This window comes from Patiria miniata, unplaced genomic scaffold, assembly GCF_015706575.1.
Source record: "Patiria miniata isolate m_02_andy unplaced genomic scaffold, ASM1570657v1 HiC_scaffold_27, whole genome shotgun sequence".
Taxonomy (NCBI): domain Eukaryota; kingdom Metazoa; phylum Echinodermata; class Asteroidea; order Valvatida; family Asterinidae; genus Patiria; species Patiria miniata.
Genome location: NW_024037066.1, coordinates 3,693,318 through 3,715,215, shown reverse-complemented (window position 1 = coordinate 3,715,215; position 21,898 = coordinate 3,693,318). Strand labels below are relative to the sequence as shown.

The 21,898-nt window shown below is 39.5% G+C and overlaps 1 protein-coding gene across 2 annotated transcripts in view; it reads right to left on the bottom strand.

Moving 5' to 3' along the window:
- Positions 1–21,898, bottom strand: part of LOC119734505 (hemicentin-1-like) — a 97,574-nt gene that overhangs the window by 15,834 nt on the left and 59,842 nt on the right. Inside the window, exons 34-53 of one of the 2 annotated variants that reach the window (XM_038208038.1) lie at positions 21,445–21,714; positions 19,372–19,656; positions 17,932–18,219; positions 17,263–17,401; positions 16,920–17,062; positions 16,200–16,347; positions 14,659–14,783; positions 13,907–14,176; positions 12,636–12,911; positions 11,983–12,173; positions 10,973–11,054; positions 10,249–10,380; positions 9,779–9,910; positions 9,097–9,284; positions 7,836–7,917; positions 6,125–6,391; positions 4,725–4,898; positions 2,186–2,356; positions 1,542–1,712; positions 451–615 (exon numbers count right to left, since the gene is read on the bottom strand). In XM_038208038.1, the coding sequence (XP_038063966.1) occupies positions 451–615; positions 1,542–1,712; positions 2,186–2,356; positions 4,725–4,898; positions 6,125–6,391; positions 7,836–7,917; positions 9,097–9,284; positions 9,779–9,910; positions 10,249–10,380; positions 10,973–11,054; positions 11,983–12,173; positions 12,636–12,911; positions 13,907–14,176; positions 14,659–14,783; positions 16,200–16,347; positions 16,920–17,062; positions 17,263–17,401; positions 17,932–18,219; positions 19,372–19,656; positions 21,445–21,714 (3,699 nt within the window). The remainder of the gene's footprint in view (positions 1–450; positions 616–1,541; positions 1,713–2,185; positions 2,357–4,724; positions 4,899–6,124; positions 6,392–7,835; positions 7,918–9,096; positions 9,285–9,778; positions 9,911–10,248; positions 10,381–10,972; positions 11,055–11,982; positions 12,174–12,635; positions 12,912–13,906; positions 14,177–14,658; positions 14,784–16,199; positions 16,348–16,919; positions 17,063–17,262; positions 17,402–17,931; positions 18,220–19,371; positions 19,657–21,444; positions 21,715–21,898) is intronic. The other variant, XM_038208039.1, reaches the window with a different exon arrangement.

Here is a 21,898-nt window from a genome sequence, read left to right as displayed (position 1 = left end):
CTGCCCTGCCTAATACTCCCTATACTGCCCAAACTACCCGAGCCTACTATGGTTTTATGGATACATCAGTGAATAAATTAATACAATGTAATACAATTCAGTACAGGAGCTCATGGGTTAAAGACTGAAATAAAACAAATAACACGCTTCCAAAAATTATTTCATCTCTTAAAACCTACGATTCTTTTCAAAACAGCACTTCTCTTTAAAAGTGGGTCACATTAGATGATATTTCTATTGCAAGCTTTTTGCAGTTCATTTAAAAGATACAAAGAAATCTTGAGTGGAGGTCTGTACTGAGGCTATACCAACTGTTTCAATAAAAACAAAATTGGGGGATGGCTCAAAATATATCAGGAAGTGCAATAGAAAATCACTGCTGTTGAGTCTGCGGTCAACGAAAATCCAACCTCTGGAATTTTGGAAATAGCTTGAAATTCTGATGCTTACTTGGGCAGCGTTCAACATTGCAAATGTCTTGTTCGATGTTATTCCCCGCACATTCTCGGCCGTTGTTCTGCGGTGCCTGGCAGGTACGGGATCTCGTCCGCAGTCCCCCGTTGCAGGAACGTGAGCAGGTCGTCCATGGTGACCAGTTGTTCCAACGCCCATCAACTAACAGAACAACAAAAACATTAATTTTTTTGCTCAACACAATATTCCTTTTTTTGCCTCAAACATCAGAATTTTGTCTCGACATCTTTAGTTTTTTTAGTTTATATTTAATCACACTGCAAAACTGTACCTGTAAAATCAAGTAACAGTGAGGATAAGTAATCGCAATTTAATTGTTTTAGTTCATCTAATACGCACAAATGAGAACAACTTGTTTTCCATTTCAATAATTGCTTTTGTCTGTATTAGTATTCTTTTTAGACTTCGAATGTGGTGTGCAATGTTATTATTCAACAGACACAATGCTTAGCAATTAGTCTCAGTAAGCCAAAAGCAGCTGTGCACCTGTCCTATCATATGGTGCTTTGGTTGGTATCACCTGTTTCTGCTTAGCCAAAACATTCCAGTGCTAAGCAGGGCCCAATTTCTTGGCTCTGCTTACCGTTACCGAAGAATCCCTGCTTACTTTACCAGAAAATTCCGTGCTTACAGTAAGCGTATTTCACGCGTTAGCGAGGAAGTTTTACTTATAGGTTAGCACAGAATTTTTCTGCTAGCACAAAATTTGTGGTGGTAAGCATGGAATTCTGTGGTAAGCAGAGCCAAGAAATTGGCCCAGTATGTGCTCACCAGCCAATAAAATTAGCCATGCAGAAGAAAAACTGTTCCGTCTCTGTTTATGTACATCCAGAATTAAAAGATGTTCACAAAATCTTGGCTTCATCCCCATATTCATGATTTCACTTCCCGGACTTGACAGACTCCAGAGCAGTCCACATAAACTCTCACACATGGCCAATGCCTGATGTGCTTTCGTTGGTCATGAAGCTAGCAGAATTCTTATGAATCTTGGGCAGGAGACAAAGCCAACGCCAGAAAACAGAGCCCAAGTTTTGTAACCCCCTGAAACCATACCCAATTCCTACCTGGGCAGTCCCTCTCTGAACACATTCTCTTGTGCTCGGCCGGTCCCAAGCAATCACGGCCAAAGTTGGAAGGCGGCGGGTTGTTACACTGTCTGGTTCGGATCTGCTCACCGTTGCCGCATGTCGCACTACACGGCTGCCAGTTAGTCCATGGGCCGTACTTCCCATCCACTACAAGGTGGTGACATCATGGGTTATTAATAGTAACAATTTTGGTATTGAATTCTAGTTGTACAGCTAGAGAAAAGAGGACTTTTTATCTGAAGATCAGCAGATCTTTTGGGTACTTCTACAGCCTAGTAAGGTAACTTTCAAATTAATATTAGGTTTTTGCCCTTCACTGACGCATAAACACTGACAGTGTTTACACGTCGGTGAAGAGCAAAACCTAATACTGGTTTACATCACCCCGACGCAAATTCATCTTATGAATAACTTTCAAATTCATTGTCAAAGGGACAAAACACAATTGAAAGATTTTTATCATGATTTTTGAAGAAAAAAAATATGTTAATAATTTCTGATGGATTATAAACAAGCATAGAGTTTCACAAAGTAACTTTGGCCACGATATCTAGCATACAAAGGAAAATAGCATAAAAAATTGTTTAGAGAACTGATTCTCAATCGGGCACAATTCTTACCTGGGCAGTTCCTCACGACGCACTCGGCTTGTTGGCTCGGCGCCCCATCGCACCCTCGTCCGTTGTACTGTGGTGGTGGGTTATCACAGTAACGTACCCGGGTTCGAATCCCGCTACCGCATGTGACTGAACACTCACCCCACGGTTGCCAACTGCTCCATCCACCATCGACTGTGGAAAGAAGTTTTATTAAGGAGGAGGAAAAGGTGTTAATAACAAAATAAATCTGGTGAGATATAAACCATCATGTTTTTTTATTTTTATTTTTATAAGATGGCCAGGCAGTTAAATAACTGATGGAGATTCATTTCATAGATTAAAATTGTTCACAAGATTTCAAAATCATGTTAAATTTTTCTTTTTCTTTTTTGTTTAAAAGGAAATTTTACTTTACACATGAAAAAAACAAAAAACAAATTGCAACTGCCAAACATCACACTCGTTTTACAGGTGAAGTTTCAGCCAAATTTTCATTATAAACATGTCTTATATCAAATACAACTTGTGGAAGTTGCAATCTAAAGTTTCATCATAATATTTCAGATTTAAAAGCTGAGCACAACTTTGAATTAAAGAATGAAAACACATGTCGATTTGTTATATTTTCTGATCAAAACAAATATCTACCAAGTCGAAGACTTTGAAATTCTAGTTTACCGTGATCATTACTGACCAGTACGTCCAAACAAGAGGTACAGGCTTCAATGCCGTGTAACGTTCCACTGTCAAGCGTGGTTAGACTCCACATTACGTTAGTATCTGAGCTCTTCTAAAACAAGTCCATGCAAAGAGGATTAATAGGCTGATTAGTAGAAGGGTCAGGGGTTGGGAACAGGCATCCTTTGATTGAGTATTTTAGTGGGTCAGTAAAAGCTGTTACATTGAATCTGCTACTCATGCATAACATGAAAATTATTCTTAAGGAGAGATTTTTATTTTAAGTTGAGAGTTATTGAGTAAACAAATATGGATTCTGAAGTATTGGAGTTTTGAGGTTTTTTGTTACTTCCGTTGAAAGAAGTGGTTTTGAATATTTAATTGGTAAATGAAATTAAAATCATTCAGGAAAGAGTCATTCAGGAATCAGGGGGATATGGTGAGGGACAACATGTGGGATCAATACCGGTTGACAATAGTTACGTGGGGTTGAGATGAACAATATTAAGTCTGCAATGCAAGAGAGTGCAAGATTATTTATTTTACAGGATTTTCTGGAAATTATTTATTGTGTAAGTTTGGTTGAAGGTTGAGTTTTGGCAGACAGGTCATACAGGGTGGTAAAACAAACCACGCAACCTCATATTTCCAATATCCAGGGACCTAAACCATTGATACGTATGGCTAGGACATTTTGTTAGAAGGAAAATGATACCAAGAACTCCTGATTCACGGGTTCAGTAGTTTTGATTGCAGCGCCATTTTTTGAACCAAAGTCAGGGGTTAAGATAATCTATTTGTTCACTGTCTGCAATAGTCCTTATTAGAGCCCCTAACTTTGGTTCACAAAAATGGCTCTGGAATCAGAACTACTGGACCGAATCAGGAGTTCTTGGTATCATTCCCTTCCAACAAAATTTCCTATCTATATATTTATCAATACAGTGGAACGCCGCTATAAGGAACATTGCGGGATCCACAGAAATGTTCGGTATAGCGATTTTGAGCCGCTGGTGATTAAAATGGAGTTTGTCCTTTGAAACAGCACCCTCTTGTGCCCTAATTGAAGTGCGCCCTCTTTTGACTGGATTTGTTAAGTGTTTATTCATTTACCCCTTTTTTGCCGTTTCGATGTATAAAACTGTTTCTTAAACTGTACCTCTAAATTTTAAGTAAAATTCTATTAAGAAATTGCTATAAAGTTTATATGAAAATCTACTGAATTTTTTCAACAACAAAGATCGGTATGTTTTGTACACAAAAACTGGGAGCCAAGGATGATGTTTGGTATAGCCGAATGTTCGGTATAGCAGTGTTCGGTATAGTGGCACTCCAATGTAGTGTAAGTCTCTGAATAGTGGAAGTATGAGGTTACGTTTTTTTTTTTACCACCCTGGATAGTGTGAAGTGTTTGATGCAAAAAGTGCAAGGAATTAAAAGTTGAATTTAAAAGGGATTTTTGAGAATTTCTGTGAGTTATCATCTAACAGGAAGTGACTTTTGGCAGACATATTCTCTGGGAGGTTGGAAATTAAAATCATTCTGAAATTATTGGAAAGTAAATTGTGAAGTGCGAGATACATGAAAGAAAGAATGAAAACATGGAATCTCTTTTTGGGAATTTAGGAAATTGTCAAGATTATCTCCTAATATCGAGGAGGATATGAGTTTGGTTGGAGGTAGACTTTTGTCAGACATATTATAGGGAGGGAAAAATTAAAATCTTTAGGAACTATTAGAACAAAAATTGTGAAGTGCTTGAAACGAGAAAGTGCAGGGAATTAATACAAGGGTTCTCTGTATAAGGGAAATTTAGGACTTTTTTGAATATCTTGTAGTAGGAAGTGAGTTTGGTTGAAGAGTTTTGTTGGCCGGGACTTACTAGGACACATTGGGAGGCTACAGTCTCTGTTATCGGTTGACGGCCCTGAACACTGTCTACCGTTATTGGCCGGGGCTGGATTGTTGCATTGTCTGGTACGTCGTTGGTACGCACCCTCACCGCACGTTTTACTACACTCGCCCCAAGGCTCCCATTCCGAAAACTGTCCATGCACTAAGAAAATAACGTCAAAATGGAGGCGATGTACAACACGGCAAGGCACAGGCAGACATGAAGGACGGACAGACATTGAGAACAAATGGGGACAGTGACAAACAGACAGATGGGCAACAAAAAGACAAACAGTTAAACTACGTACAAACAGAAACACAGACTGAACAAACAGATTGGGCCAGAGTGAACAAGTACAAACACTGAGTCGGGGTGACAAACAAATAAACAAACAAACATGAATACAAAGATAGACAGGCAAACTACTGACAAAAAGAAACACAGTATGAACATACAGACATTAAAATGAGGACAAGGTGACCAACAAACAGACCAGAAGATGAACTACCAAACTAGTAACAGAGACAAAATCTGAACAACAAGATTGGCAAAGGTTGACAAACAGACAGACAACAAACAAGGTGGACAGCTAAACATCAGACTTGCACAATGACAGTCTGAATAACGGACAAACATGCAGACGGGGAATGAGTAACAAACAAACAGACAGACTGAAAATATTCTGAACTAACAATACCAACATACATCACGATGCAGTAAAAAAACAAAAAGATAAACAAACACAATTCTATAGAACACACTACTGATACAAATTACACACAATGCCATCATACATCGAATTCAGCCAAGCTCAAACATTACACACAAATTAATAATAGTCACACCAGCCTTGCATCAAAATTCTGCTAAAAATGCAATAATCATGCTAAAACAAAGACTTATATATCTACTTTCGTTAAAGATTCATTCTATTTGTTGTTGTTTTTTCAATTTAATGTTTATGTCCCAGAAAACAATTCCATTGTAGAGATAAGCCTCAGTTACTTTCACAATTGCCAAATTGTACTATGTAAACAGTTCAGACAAACTTCATACCATGATGAACATTTTTGTGGATATCCTTACAAGTGAATTTCATACATGAATTACAGGTGAAGAAATTCATTGGACAAAAATTAGAATAAATCATAATCAAAAATCAGAATAAAAGTGTATTTACAAAAACTGACAAACTTGGAAATGTCATGAAATCAGTGCTGTATCACAGAGTAGAATTCAATGGATTAAATCTAGAAATTTCAAAGAAGTTTGCAAAATCCTACTAAGTTTTCAACCTTATTTAATTACATTAACACTTTTAACAAAAAGGTTGCAAAAACAAGCGAAAGCAAGACACACAGTCGTGCAAAATAAAAAATTTCACCTACCTCTGATCGTCACAAACACAGCCACCGATTGCGGACCCAAAGAGTTAGTTGCTTGACACACGTAGCGACCGGTATCTTCACGCTTAGCAGCCACAATAAGCAATGTCTTATTGGGCAAGATGGATATTCCTTGACTGGCCACTAAGTAGCCATCCTTGAGCCAACTGACCGACGGTTTGGGTTCTCCTTCTACTAGACAGTCCAGTTTGACCGTGGAGCCCTGGTCAGATGTGGTGTTCATGGGCTCAACCACGAACGTTGGTTTCCCTGGAAAAACAACCAATTCAAATTGTTCACAACCTCGACTGTTTGGACTTAAAGGCCTTAGTTTAATGGACAATCTTGAAGGTTATAAATAGTGTTCATACATCAGTTTATTTAAAGCTATAGTCCATCATTTGCAGCCATCCAAAAAGTAACTGGCGTAATTATTGCTGAAAAACAACCTTGGTTGAAAGAAAGTAAGGAGACTAAACTCCCTGTGAAATTATTCTTTCTGGGAAGTTGTCATTTTGAAGTAATCAACGAAAGAAGGCATTTCCAACAGTGATTCTTAAGAAGCACCGTAGGAAAATTTAAATTAGTAGTTCGTTTGTTATTCAGCGCAGCGCGCACAAGTATTGGAACGACGCACACGCGCGCGCGGTTGTTATAATTCGTCGGATCAGTGCGCGACGTCGCGTATAGCTGCAATTCAAAACAATTCAAAACATGATTTAGTAACTTTTGATTTGAAATTGAGATCTTAGAATGCTGTTTTTCTCGGAATGTACAGCTGAAGCTTAGCTGAAACTTCATCAGGTTAGTTGCTCAGTATCCTTCATTAGATTTTGCTTCAAACGAACAAAATGCACAAATTACAAATGATGGACTGTAGCTTTAAAGGCTGTGCATCGGAGCCGGGTACCCGAGTACCCGACCTCTGATATCAGGAGCCGGTTCCAGATTATGGAATCGGGTACCCGTACCCAACTTTAAGTATTACTTGGTAACTACTAAGACTATGAAAAAAAGAAAAGGTTTTGAATGTCTATTCATAAGATGGAATTTTGCATCGATCCCGTTAGCTCAGTGGTCGAGTGGTAAGATGTCTGCACTAGAAAGCAGGAGGTCATGGGTTCGAGTCCCACCCGAGTGATTTTTTCCAACTTTCACTCGGGAGGTAACACACTGAGTACACAGTGTTTATATGTCGGTGAAGGGCAAAACCTAAATTGGTTTTGAATGTCATTTGTGGAAAAACAAAACAGATTCATGTTTATGACGCTTGCGAAAATGCAATTTACACCTCAAAGCTACATGTATTGAGCTCACTGTACACACTTGTATGTTGCTGTATTGACGTACCGTTGTAGTTTTATCGTGCAGACCTTTATGAACAATCTGTACAGCAGCTTCCGAGTTTTAAATTTTGGGGTTGGTTTCTTTAACGGGTACCCTGGTACCCATGTTTTTTTCAATCGGATACCGGCTTCCCATGCTAGCCGTAAATGCACACCCTTACATCAGTTCTGCCTACCTGAGCAATGATACAAGAGCTTCAAGCTGTGAGTGAATTTCCGGCCAAAGGACAAATTGTCTGAACTGATTTCTTAGCGCCCAGCCGCACGTTCTCTTGTCTGCAGGTTCGAATTTTTTCTGCTTACCGCATATCTTTGCTAAGTTGATATTTTATCTTTGGTAATTACTCCACAGTGGATATCTAACTTACTTTGCACAGCTATGAGTGCTGCGACAGTGTCGCTCCCAAACCTGTTGTAGACTCGGCAAATGTACTGACCAGCATCCTGAGCCTAAACAGACACAACAGAAAGACAAGCACAAAAAAACCACTGAGCATCAATAAGTAATGCTTAGTACAAACAGGTTACCGGTGAATATGCCATGCAATATGTACTACTTGTGGCTGGTACTCGGCAATATTATCTGCTTAGCGACTCCTTGACATTGGGCCCTGGTCAGTTTATCATTATGTCGCCCACAGGTGGGATCTCCTACGGCGACTCCAGTCTCACTTATTTCTTATGCAGGCAGCCAGCTCTGCCGTGGTGTCCGCCCCAGCATTCCTATCAGGACACCGACATAACTTGTCCTCTGTCCTCCCCTCAGCTTCGCCCCGTGAGTCGGTTCCCACAGCACCAGACGGCTTGCCGGCAGCTCAGGATGCCTGTGGCAAAGCCCATCTGCCTGTATAGGATCTTTTGCAAGATCCGTGGTAGCTTGCAGTTGAAGTGAGTTAGCTAGTCAAGTTGTTGGTTTGTCAATTCGGGCGATTCACAATGCAGTGCGCCACCAAGAGTTTGCCACGGAGAGTTCATTTTTCCCAATGCATTGTGGGAGATGGTCGACAAATTCGCAGCGCGGGACATTTGAAATTGTTAGTTTTTCCGGTCAGTAGTTTCGTAAGCGTATGATTCGAGTATCTGTTTGCCCTTTTCTTTTCTTTTTATCAATATGGTGTTTTTTGTTAGGCGGCAGAACGCTTTGCCCAAATCTATAACAAATTAGCTCAAGTTGTCTACTGACACTCATTCAAATTGTTCATGTTGTGTCGACCGTAAACTTGAAAAATAGACTCTCCATGGCAAACTCTTGGTGGCGCACTGCATTGTGAATCGCCCGAATTGACTGTTGTAGACTGTTGTAGTTAACTGGTTGACAAGATACTGAATAGGAAGTTTATTAATACTTCTTAACCAATCGATTGAACAGTTCCTTATCTGAATATTTAGTCTCTCAAAATCCCATGTCCAATAAATGCTTTAGTCAACTGCTCAATAGTTTAATCGATGGACTGTCAGTTTAGCAGTTGACTAAATGGTTAGTGGAGTCATGAAGCAGTTGTCCGTTAAGACCAAAACACACGTCAGATCCACAGTTTAAATTGTTGATCAACAAAACCTAAACAGACTTTTACTAATGCCTAATTACAGACCGATATTCAATTCCCTTTTTTACTCTACAAAACTAACCCGTGTTCTATAGATGATAAGTGAACCGTTTGGAGCTTTCTGGACCCGGTTATCGTAACTGACGACCTTGTTCCCCTTCAGCCAGACCACTTCAGGTGGTGGGTCGCCTGCCGAGGCACAATCTAAGACGGTGATGTCGCCCACGCGGACATCCTTATCATCTGTAGACACGGAAATACTCGGTGGAACTAGGAGGGAGAGACATAAATGAGTGTCAGGATTTCAACGAGAAAAAACAGATTCTGGGTTTAGAATGTTAATTGGACTCATTGGGATTCACGTGATTTGGTTGAACAAAGAAAACTGATGTTTGGATTCGAACCTGCAAGCTCCAGAATTAAGTATGGTGCTCTACCAACTGAGCTATCAAGCTCTATATTGTTGGTAGTAATGGAAAGACTCTGTGAATGTCTTTCCTCAGCAGTTCAACTTTGTGGATGGAAATCATAATATAAAGCTAAAATCCTCGGTACTTTTTTCCAATTTGACTCAAACAGGATTCGAACCTGATCTCAAGGATACCAAACCACTGCCATACCAATAAATCTAACATTTGTCAATGTTTCTGCTTTCAAGTTCAACTCATGGACAGAAACCTGATATTCTAAACAGACATACATATTTTCATCTTTTTTATTCAAATGAAAACAGTTTCCGTCAAATATTTGGGTTAAATGCTAACCTCTGACGGTAACATACGCCGTCGCGGTGCGGCTTCCCAGCTGGTTGTCGGCTGAGCATTTGTACGTTCCTTCGTCCTTCTTGCTGATGTTGTCAATCACATAGGTGCTTCTGCCGTTGATGGTGGGCGGGCCTAACATAGAATATTCATGAGGAATTTACATATCATTCCATATTCATAACAAATTTTCAAATCGTTCTATATTCATGGAGAAAATAAACTTTGACCCTATTAGTGAAGCCAAAGTAACTTCATTATGTCAAACAATATTTTTTAATACAAATTTGTAAAAAAGATTCATGTAAAACTGAAAAGATGTAACACTGTATCTGTCCCAACAGAAAAAAAATGGTCTTTGGTGCAAATTATGTGAACAAGGCTATGTCAAAGAATGTTGTGACTGTGCAGAAATTGTTTTTGACATTTCCGAAAGTCTGTGCCAGATCTTCCAAAGCCCTCCATGTACTTACTGACTGTCTTCGTTCCGTTGATGTACCAGGAGATGTCTGGAGGAGGGTAACCCTGGGCCTCGCAGACCAGCTCTAACCGATCCCTGGTGCCCAGCTCAATGTCGTTGGGGAAACTGACGAAACGTGGACCGACTGACGCAGAAAAATAACATTAGAGAAGAGGGAGTGAATATGAGGCACGGTATTTCGTCTTGCGGCAAAATGTCGGGATGGCTGTATGACAAAATGTGGACTAGTTGTTTCAAGACAATCAAAATTGTAGAAAAGGAATTACATCCAATGCTTAGGCAAGTTTTCACAACAGAACGCAAATGTTAAATGGGTCACTCTTTAAATTTCGAGTCCACTTTTTTCCTGTCCCTGTTATATCTGACATCTATGGTTTAATAATTCCGATGTCCTCCTTAATGCAGTGAATGTGAATAGCAAACTGTCTACCCAACAAGCAAAAAAATAGTTTGAAATCTTTCTTATTGTTTTTTTTTCAATCCTGCAAAAATAAGAAATGAAATGAGATAAATGAAAATATACTTGAATGGCAAATTACAAAGTACCAAGGTAACGGGAACGGAAGAAATGTCACACTTTAGACCCTTAATTGATAGAATGACCTGAATGTCAAATTATGAAACAAGTTCCACAAATTGGAATGGTTTTACGTTCTCCCCTTTTCCTAACCACTGCCATTATTCTAGTAACAACAACGCAATCTTGACTGGCTCACCATGTATGGCCAGTACAACTGTTCTTGTTGCGTGTCCCACCACGTTGGTAGCTGTGCAGACGTATTGACCGCTATCACTTTCCTGCAAGACAAAATAATGTTCAGATTTTACTTTTGTTTATCACACATGTATTTTAAAATGTTAGGAATGTTGAGAAAAACTACGATCCATCTTTGCTCTCTTGTAAGTATTTTCAATTTTAATGGCTGTCCATTGGGTACCCAAATTCATTTTTATGTGTACCGAATAGAACAAAATAATTTGGAATCGAACCAACATTTGGAAGACTAACACTGTAGTCGTACCACATGGATTTTGGTTTCAGACAGACAAAACTTTACGTATTAATTTCCACTGACCATGTCCCTGAGTTTATTTGAATTACTGAAAAAAGTCAATCTTTCAACAACTAGTGCAGGAAGGTGTTCCTACAGTTTCAGGGGAGTCAGGTTGGCATAGCGGTACTTTCCTCGCCTTCCACCGCTGTGACCCGGGTTCGAATCCCGCCTGGGCCAATATGTGGATTGGGTTTTCAGTCCCTGCCTGATTCCGTGGTTTTCCCCAGAATATTCTTCTGGGGTTTTTCCTCCCACCTCTAAAACTGTATTTTCTTCTCATTGTCTTCTCTCTATAGGTTTCTTCAGGCTTGCGAGCTAGAGTGCGCTTTTAGGGATCCTTGGTTTCGTTACCAGAAATAAATAATAATATTAATAATATAAAAAAAACCTCTCATTTTTTTAATTCAAATCTTTGGTTCAGTGCGACTCTGGGATGCCAGTCCGAACCAGGTGCAAATTTCAAACATCGAGGATGTATTAACCCATTAGTACTTGTACTACATTGTATTACATTGTAGTACAATGTAGTACATTGTATTACATTGTTTTACATTGTATTACATTGTAGTACATTGTCTTGATTTCCTGATGATTTCATCTAACCATAAAGTGGTTTGATGAAGTATAGGGAGTAACAGGCAGGGCAATTTGGGGCGGCGCTGGGGACTTACTTGTACTTGCTCAATGACCAGAGTGCCGTCATCTTCAATGGCCAGACGTCTTGAGGTATCGATGGGTTCTCCGTCTTTCTCCCAGGTGATGACAGGAGGAGGGAAGGCATCGACGATGCAGGAGAGACGAGCAACGTTACCGAGATTGACGGACAAGTCTGTGGGTTGACGAGGTCTGGGGCTCGGGGGAACTAAGGGAGGAGACATGGCAAGAAAACAAGAAGGAATTCAACTTTCTTGGAATATTTTCATTAAGGAGGATATGAAAAGGAAACTAAAGAAATTAGACTGTGCTAAATATGACATTTAAAAAAAAAAAATTCTGAAATTGCCCAAATCTTGGATTAACACCAAGATGTCACTTTAAAGTTCCAAAATATAAGTTAAAAATGGTTTGTTTTGTTCTCAGCTACTCATTTTGGAGAAACCGGTGCAAAAAATTGAAATATTGACTGAATATGCTAAAACAGTGTGGTGTTCATGTAATTCATAACAATTATTTCTCTAAATATCATTCTGAATAACATCCAAATGTTCTGAAACATTAGAAAATGACCAACTTAAAAAAAATAATTTAGTTTTGAGTAGCTCATTATACTTCATTTCCAGCTGTGTCAAAATTTGACGAATGTTTCCAAAATTTCACATCGTACCTTTGACCTCAAGATATCGTTGTATCTGAGCAATACCGACTCCGTTATCCGCAAAGCAGACATACAATCCCTGGTCCTCGCGACGGACTACCGGTATCTGCAGCGAGCCGCTGGGTAGGATGTTGTAATGGAAACCGTTGCCGGTGATCTCCTGACTGTTATGGATCCAACGTATGACAGGAGGCGGGATACCAGTGACCTCGCATGATAGAGTGATCTGGTCTTCCTCGGTGACCGAGTGCTCGGTGAACGCCGGTCCGTCAATGGACGGTGACACTGTCAAAACAAATATTCAAAAGATATGGTCAGTGAAATTATGTGGTTCCTTGTAAGTGGACAATTAGAAACACTACAAGCTGATTTCTTAATATAATGAAAGGTAGAGTACATAATTTGTCATTTTGTGATTTTGTTTGTTTGTTTGAAGCAACAAGAGTGCTCAAATCTAAATAAGGGTGCTTAACAACTGACCTGATGAAGTTTTAGCTTAGTGAATGCTATATATTCCAAGAAAACAATATTTTTGAATCTCGATTTCAATTGAAAAGTTGCCGAGTCATGTTTTGAATCGTGCCCAAATTCAGCATCCGGGACACTTTTTCATTCAACCAAATGCAGCAACGTGATGTCACACGCTGAATTGATGAATCATAGCAACCGCCCAAGCGTGGGCATGTTGTCAACGCTTATTCACAGCTTCGCAAAATTAAAAATGAACTACTAACTTAAATTTCCAAAGATCTACTTCCAAATGACAGCATGCCAGAACGAAAGATTTCCAGGGAGTTTAGTACCATAACCATCTTTAAACCAAGTATGCTTTTCAACTATAATTTTGTCAGGTACTTTTTTGATCGCTGCAAATGATGTACTCTATACCTTTAACTACCAGTCTATTTAAGTATGTGTTTATTGTTTTTATCAGTTCTGTAGTCGGGTTCACCTCAAGTCTGGTAACAAGTAAATCACAAGTCAGTTCACACGTTTGCTCACAAGTGTTAAACTGGGGAGGAAGAGTGACAAGAGAACGTCTTGGGACGGGACGTCTTTGTGATGACTTGTGAGGACTTGTGCAGTATCACTTGTTCGTTAATTGCATATTTATATATCCATTTATTTATTTATTTATATATTACTTTCTATGATTAACTTTTTTTGGATTAATACTGTGGAAATAAATAAACCTGAAACCTGACTTGTGAGCTGTGGACTTATTAAACTTTGCTAGCCTCAAAACACGCCAAAGAAAGAACCTCAAAATGTCAACATACCTTGAACTTGCAGGTCCACCCTGAGTACAGATGATCCCGCCTTACTCCGAGCGGTACAGATGTACCGCCCAGCGTGACTCATCTCCGAGCTGTCAATCATCAGCATCCCGTTGTCTAGAATGGTGTAACCCATGTCGAGGGTCAAGATGCGATTGTTCTTCTGCCAGGTGATGGTCGGACGAGGATTGCCAGAGGTGGAGCACGGGATCCGGACGGGACGACCCAAGCTGACGGAGATGGTGTCTGGGACGGGCTCGATGCTTGGCGAAACTGAAAATGACAAAGATGGATCAACAAATAAAACTGACATGGATATCCTTAAACTGTCTATCTTTTTCTTCCTCAAAACTATAACTCTTGGCTGACACTTGTCCGAAACGAGAAGACATTGCGTTGCAAGACGATATACAAATTAACACACTATTCATGAGACAAGACAACCTTAAGACCGATCTTAAGTTAAGATGAGTTCAGCCACGTTGCTAAAGGAAGTAAGAACGTTTTGAACATGTCTTAAGTTTGGTGAAGTCGATCCAAGGGCAAGTCGCGAACTAAGACAATTTACCCTTCCTAAGACGCGTCTTAGCATTTCATGAAATTGGGCTCAGGTTCCACGGAATTGAGAACATTCCTCCATATACGAAGACTTTAAATCTTATATCCACAGTTTACTGACCCCTACTAAATTTTTGTACACATGAAATAGGTGCGTAAATAACTTTTTTTAACTCAATCATAATACAGCGACTTACCCAAGACTTCTATGGTGAATGATTTGGTGAAGTTGCCAGCGACGTTTGAGACGAAGCACTCATAGTATCCCATGTCAGCAACACTGACCTGTGGTATATGGAGACTGCCCGAGGACAACTGGTACCTACAATCACATCAAACCAAAGAATGGATTATCAGCATCTCAAGTTTCACTTTTGTCTTAAAGGTAGAGTATATCATTTGCAGCTATCCAAAAAGACACTGATGAAATTATTGTTCAATAGCTTACTTGGTTTAAAGATAGTAATGGCACTAAACTCCATGTGAAATTATTCTTTCTGGCATGCTGTCATTTTGAAGATAACAATAAAAGAAGGCCATTTCCAAAGATGCATCAAGTGACGCATTTTTGGAAATTTCTGTTAGTAGTTTGTTTGTAATTTGGCGAATCTGTGAATGGGTGTGCAAAAGCATTGACACGATGCACACGCGCACGCTGTTGCTATTATTCGTCAGTTCAGTGTGTGACTTGGTGCAGCTGCAATCGGCTGAATGAAAACTTGACCCTGATTTCAGGCGCATTCTCAGAATATACAGCATTCACAAAGCTAAAATTTAATCAGGTTTATAGCTGTTAAGTACCCGTCTTTAGATTTTGAGCACTTTTGCTGCTTCAAATTTTAAAACCCTACAAATAATTTATCCTACCTTAAAAAAAAAAGTTGCAATACCTCATAAAAAATGAGTCAAACCTCAACGACATTAGTTTTGAGTTTAAGAATACAAAATATTTGTTTATGAAATCAACTTATTACAAAAGTATTCTTTTGTAAGAATTATTTAAAAACGAAACAATATCTCATAAAATGTCTCAAAAAACAACAACATTAAATTTAAGCAAACGAATGTGAAATATTCTTATATGAAATCAAGGATCTTATTACACAGGTGCTCTTTTAACAAACAGTGGTGCAAAGACTTGAACTATACCCAAAACACATGAGAAAAACTGTAACACAGATTCATGGCAGATAAATACACTCAACCAAAAAAGAAGACCCCCCCTCCAATACTTTTTTGTCTAACTCAAAAACTACTGAGCACCTCTTGCTCAAATAATGACTTATCAGTACAGGACTTCCTTAGCAATCCAGCCATACTCTTTATTTGGCCCAAAACAGCGATAATGTGTACAATTTATGCAATTTATAACAAATGATACCGAAAACAGTTGCACTTTTGTATACCTGCACGTTGTGGTCACACTCACCTTGCACGTATACAAAAGTGCAACTTTTTTCCCCGGTACCATTTGTCATAAATTGCATAATTTTGTACACATTATCACTGTTTTGGGCCAAACAAAGAGTATGGCTGGATTGCTAAGGAATGTCTGTACTATTCAGTCGTAATTTGACCAAGATGTGCCCAGTAGTTTTTTTTAGTTAGACAAAAAAGTATTAAGGTGGAACTTTCTTTTTGGTTGAGTGTAGTTAATTCTTGAAGTGTCACAGTGTTTTTTTTTCATTGTTACTGGCAAGGCTACTGCTTGGAAGACATTGCTTTTCGTTTCCCATACCTTGAGCTGGCTGGGGATATAAACACGCCATTTTTCTTCCATGTGATCGTTGGTGGTGGGTAGCCATCACTCCCACAATCCAACGTGACTGACCCACCGGTGTCCACTGAGCTGTTACGACTAGCAACGATAACTGGCTGCGGGGGAACTGGTAGAAAAGAGGAAAAAAGTTTTAAGCTCGTCATTCACAAGTCACTCAAAAGTCAATCACAAATCAATCACAAGTAAGTCTCAAATACTGGGTGAGAGAAAAAAAATACGAAACCCAAATGTCGGGACCATTGTTTTAGTGAAGTTCTGCATGTACATGTACCACTTTCAAATTCTAGGATATGAAAGCCCAATCCATAAGTTTTTTGTTAGTACAAGAACCATTCAAATCACTCATGTTCTTTTCAAGTTACGGAGTTTTAAACACAACCACCGTTTTAAAGTTCTTTCCACGGATCACAAAAAAAGGTGTGCGCTCTTTCAGCAAAACGAAAACAATTCACACACATCCTTATGAGATTTGTTTTCGTTTTGCTGAAAGAACACTGAACTATTTTGTGATCCGTGGACAGAACCTTAAAACGGCAGTTGTGTTTACAACTAATAAGAAATGACTTAATTTAAACTCTAAAAACTTGATCAAGATACAAAATATACCGTTTGTAATTTCTGGCAAATTTATACACCTTTATCTGTTAACTGGATGGATTTTGAACGCTTGATGCTTACCATGGACTTTCAGGTCAAAGTATTTGGCACTTTCCCCGACAATGTTGGTAGCTACACAGTGGTATCGTCCATCATTCAGTTGTTGTGCATCTCGGATCTCCAACACCATGCCACCATCTCGGATGATGATGTTATTCTGTGACCTAAAAAAACAAATATTCACCAATTTCTGTTGGTTGCCATGTGATACTATTCAAGAAAATAGAACTGGGAACAAAACATGGCAATGTAGGAAAATTCTTGGATGTCTTACTCATCTGTAACATTCAAAATTATCCGTAAAAATACCACCCCCTTCTTTTTTTAGTTTGGGCCAGCCCCTAGCGTGGGCCCCCATACACACCTGGCCATGAGTTGATTGTCTTTAAACCACTGGATGTTTGCGACAGGAATAGCGATAGTAGGACACTCCAGAAGGACTCTGTTGTTCTGTATAACGGTGATGTTGTGAAGGAACTCAGCGTTGTCTATCTCTGGTGGGACTGGGGGAAAATACAAGAAGATCAATAGAATCATTACGCTGTCAAGTGGAATCGTAAACTATCATTCATAAATACGTGACATGGTTTAAGCATCTTATTGGTTGAAAAGCCGTCAAGTGGGTGGTCTTAAACCATCATTTAAACACCTGTCAGCTATGTTTGAAATCCGTGTTTAAGACCGCTACAGGCCGCGCTGTGCCGCCCTGCGCCGCGCCGCGCCGCACCGCACCAGCTACAGCCGGCTACCGCCTGCTACTTAAAGAACCATTGATATGATCTCTATATAAGACACGATGTTGAGCACATCGCGCGCGCAAAGCACACCATAGAAGTGGGCTAATCTGAAACACTGTAGTAAAATGGTGGAACAAAATCACTGAAAGTTTGTCAACTTTTCAACTTTTGATCGAAAAACATATTGTTCTCCTTTGTTTCTATTGGAAACTCACACTCCATAAAGACCAAATGGTGGGGGTCCCATTGTCCCCATACAGTGATTAATGGATTAATTTGAATGACAGACAACATACCATGAACTCCAATGACAAAGACCTTGGTAGCGTTCCCAATACCGCTCGACGCTACACACGTGAACTGCCCAGCATGGATGACGCTAGCTCGGCTGATGCTAAGTGTCGTCCCGTCCCGACTGACCCGGACACCAGGTGTATTATGGGTAACCCGCTGGCCCTGCTTGTACCAGGTGATGGTGGGTTGTGGGTTACCGCTAGCGTAGCAGGGTAGGTCCACGGATCTGTCTTGGGTGACGGTGATTGAGATGGGGTCGATGGGGCCGGAGCTGTCGATGACTGGTAGAACTGTAGGAATAGGGGAAGAGACCAATCCGGTGAAATTAACTTGATGATATTCAGGAAACTTAAGTGGAATTGTAAAGGTACCTACAGATAAAATTTTCATGACTTCATAATCCCTGTGTAGTTAGCGATAATCAAACTACATGTATACATTTAATGTGCAGGCATGCGCTGAATGCCACTCAAAAATTCATCAAAATTCATCTATAGGGAAGGGAAAATGACTTTTCAAATTTAAATTTGTGACAACAATTATAAAGCCTTCCTCATTAAGATCAGGACTTTAATTTTTCGCTTCTAAATGATTTTCTGCCGCCCAACCTTCACTTCACCAATGAAGTGCCTGGGTTTTGTAGAGATGACACACATGAATAGAAATATCACATTTAATTCTGAAAGCAGGATTTATTTTTAAACTTTTCTTTCATTCATTATCTCCTTCAACATCACTGAAATAAACGTTAGTCACAGTTTTCCCGTTCATTTCGTTGGGTGCAAAATTTCAGTCACAAAACAAAGTTGAATTTTGGGGGTTTTAATTTTGTTTCAACATACTTCAAATATTTAATCATTCTAGCAAATGCATCCCTCATGTCCTTATTTAATATAATTAGCGGGATGCCGCGATTCGCGTGGCACCCGCTAGCTAGTCGGTGCGCCCTCAATTGACGTACTTTTGAAAAGGTGTTCATTATACAGTCAGGTTTGGAAATGCTATACATTTTTTAGTGTTTTCATCGAGATAATGTTGTAATATTACTATTCAAAGTCTCAAAGAAACGTTTTGGGGTGTTTTTATAGAGTTTATGTTGTAATATTTAAGTATTCAAAGTCTGAAAGAAACAAAATTGCCAAAAATGCAGAACAAAACAAATAAATCATTTTTTTTCCCCCTTAGCCAACGGTGACTTCAGAAGATAGTGAAATCGGGGCATATATACCAGTTAAGGAACTGCATACAATAACAAAGCCTCTCCATTAACTATTGCATTTTGTGCCTGCTTTTTAGGTCTTTTGCAAAAAACGTGACACACAGACAACAGACAGACAGACAGACATCAGACAGACAGACAGACAGACAGCGTAGGATCTTTTAATATAGGATTTGCATTTCCAAATTCAATGCATTTACATCACTTTGTGTTGCCCACATACCTTGGACTTCGACATTGAATATTTTCTTGGTGCTGCCGGCCTTGTTAGTGGCACGGCATTCGTAGGTCCCCGAATCAGCCGTCTGAATGCTACTAAACGTCAAGACTTGGTTGTCGGCTTGGGTGAAGAAGTTAGGGTCTTGGTTGGGTAGCGGTTCCCCGTTCTTGTACCACACGATGGTTGCCGGGGGTACGGAGTTCAGGATCTCGCAGAACATGTCCATACGTTGGTTGAGGAGAACTGTGAGGAGGGTGATGGAGGACGAGTTGCTGATCTCTGGCTCAACTGAGGACAGAGGAGAAGTGGATATTGGTGGATAAGGATAAGGGAAAGATGTGACAGCAAAAGATAGCAGTACAGTTGCCGATTCCCTGGTTTAACTGTGGAAAATGAATAGGTGGATAATTTGTGCGACGTTCTGGCAAAATGAGACAGAACTGGGCACAGGTCATAGTGGAGACAAATGAAAAATCCGAATTGGGTGATTTTTTTTTTATTTTCAGATTTATAGATATTTGTAACCCTTAATATGTCTACAACACATGTTACAGAAAAGAATAAAAATCATAAAATAAAAGTGTTTTTATGAAAACCAATTGACACTTCGTAACTTGAAACTTTAAAGACCTTTTTTCTCAGTATTTTTTTTTGACATGTCGATAAATGCCAACTTTAAACAGACATAACTTGTCAGCAGAATGTCTGATTGAATTGCAACAAACAGTATTGTAAGGAGAATTCTATTGTCTTTTTTAACATCCGCAAACCCTCATTTCGACCTCTGCCAAGTTCTGTCTCATTTTGCTAGAAAACCTCACATTTGTGGATTGAAACAAAAAATTGTTCAGCTATGAAAAGCAAAGAGGACATTAGTGGATACGGTAAAGGTTTGAACTAAGATGGCAGTACAGCTGTTGATCTCTGGTTGTGCTGTTGAGTGGGGAAAAGTGGATATTAGTGGATAAGAAAAAGGTTTCAACTAAGATGGCACTACAGCTGTTGATCTCTGGTTGTGCTGTTGAGTGGGGAAAAGTGGATATTAGTGGATAAGAAAAAGGTTTCAACTAAGATGGCACTACAGCTGTTGATCTCTGGTTGTGCTGTTGAGTGGGGAAAAGTGGATATTAGTGGATAAGAAAAAGGTTTCAACTAAGATATCAGTACAGCTGTTGATCTCTGGTTGTGCTGTTGAGTGGGGAAAAGTGGATATTAGTGGATAAGAAAAAGGTTTCAACTAAGATATCAGTACAGCTGTTGATCTCTGGTTGTGCTGTTGAGTGGAGAAAAGTGGATATTAGTGGATAAGAAAAAGGTTTCAACCAAGATGGCTGTTGATCTCTGGTTGTGCTGTTGAGTGGGGAAAGTGGATATTAGTGGATAAGAAAAAGGTTTCAACTAAGATGGCACTACAGCTGTTGATCTCTGGTTGTGCTGTTGAGTGGGGAAAAGTGGATATTAGTGGATAAGAAAAAGGTTTCAACTAAGATATCAGTACAGCTGTTGATCTCTGGTTGTGCTGTTGAGTGGGGAAAAGTGGATCTTAGTGGATAAGAAAAAGGTTTCAACTAAGATGGCACTACAGCTGTTGATCCAGAGTTGGCTGTTGAGTGGGGAAAAGTGGATATTAGTGGATAAAAAAGTTTTGAACTAAGATGGCAGTAGAGGCTGGTGATCTCTAGGTGAGCTGTTGAGTGGGGAGAAGTGGACATTAGTGGATCAAGATAAAGCGAAGATGAGAAGTGCACCAACTGTAATCGATGGGAGAAGTCAGACTTTTGGGGTTTCCTTTCACCGACACGATGTTATAAAGATGGAAATATATGCTCAGTGCTATCTAAGGCCTTATGAGAAAAAAAAGAGTATATTTTATGAAATAGAATAAATATGCACAACATGGTTTTGTTTTCATTTTGAATGTAACGTTGTAGAGTGCAGAATATTTTGATTGGGAATGTTCCTGACTTGGCAACCTGAACCCAAGTAGCCGCATTCACATTATATCCCAGTATTCCCAATTGGGAATATTCAATATTTAAACATTTGAAGCTCTACTTTAATATTGTGATTACTCACCGTGGACAGTGACATCAATGAAAATGCTGAAATTGCCCACTTCGTTGACAGCGATACACTCATACGTCCCAGTGTCGCTTCCCCGGATGTCCCTAAGTATCAGCGTGCCGTTATCGAATATCTCGGTCTCATACGGATCAACTGGTATGCCGTCCTTCAACCACATGATATCCGGTTGCGGGGTACCGGTGACGGGGCAGGTCAGAAGTACGACGGATCCGTACCTGGGGGTTTCTGCTGTCAGTTGGGGGCGAGGGATGTATGGCGCCTCTGTTGAAAAAGAAATAGTTTGTATATTTCATTAATTCATTTCATTCACAGATCTAAAAAGGAATCAAGCTTTTTAGTGATATACCATTTCTAGTCCGATGACTTTATTTATGTAGCTTGAAATTTTGCCTAATTTGGGAGTAAGTTGTGAGTAACTTAAAGAGGTCAGTTAAGGCAGGGAATG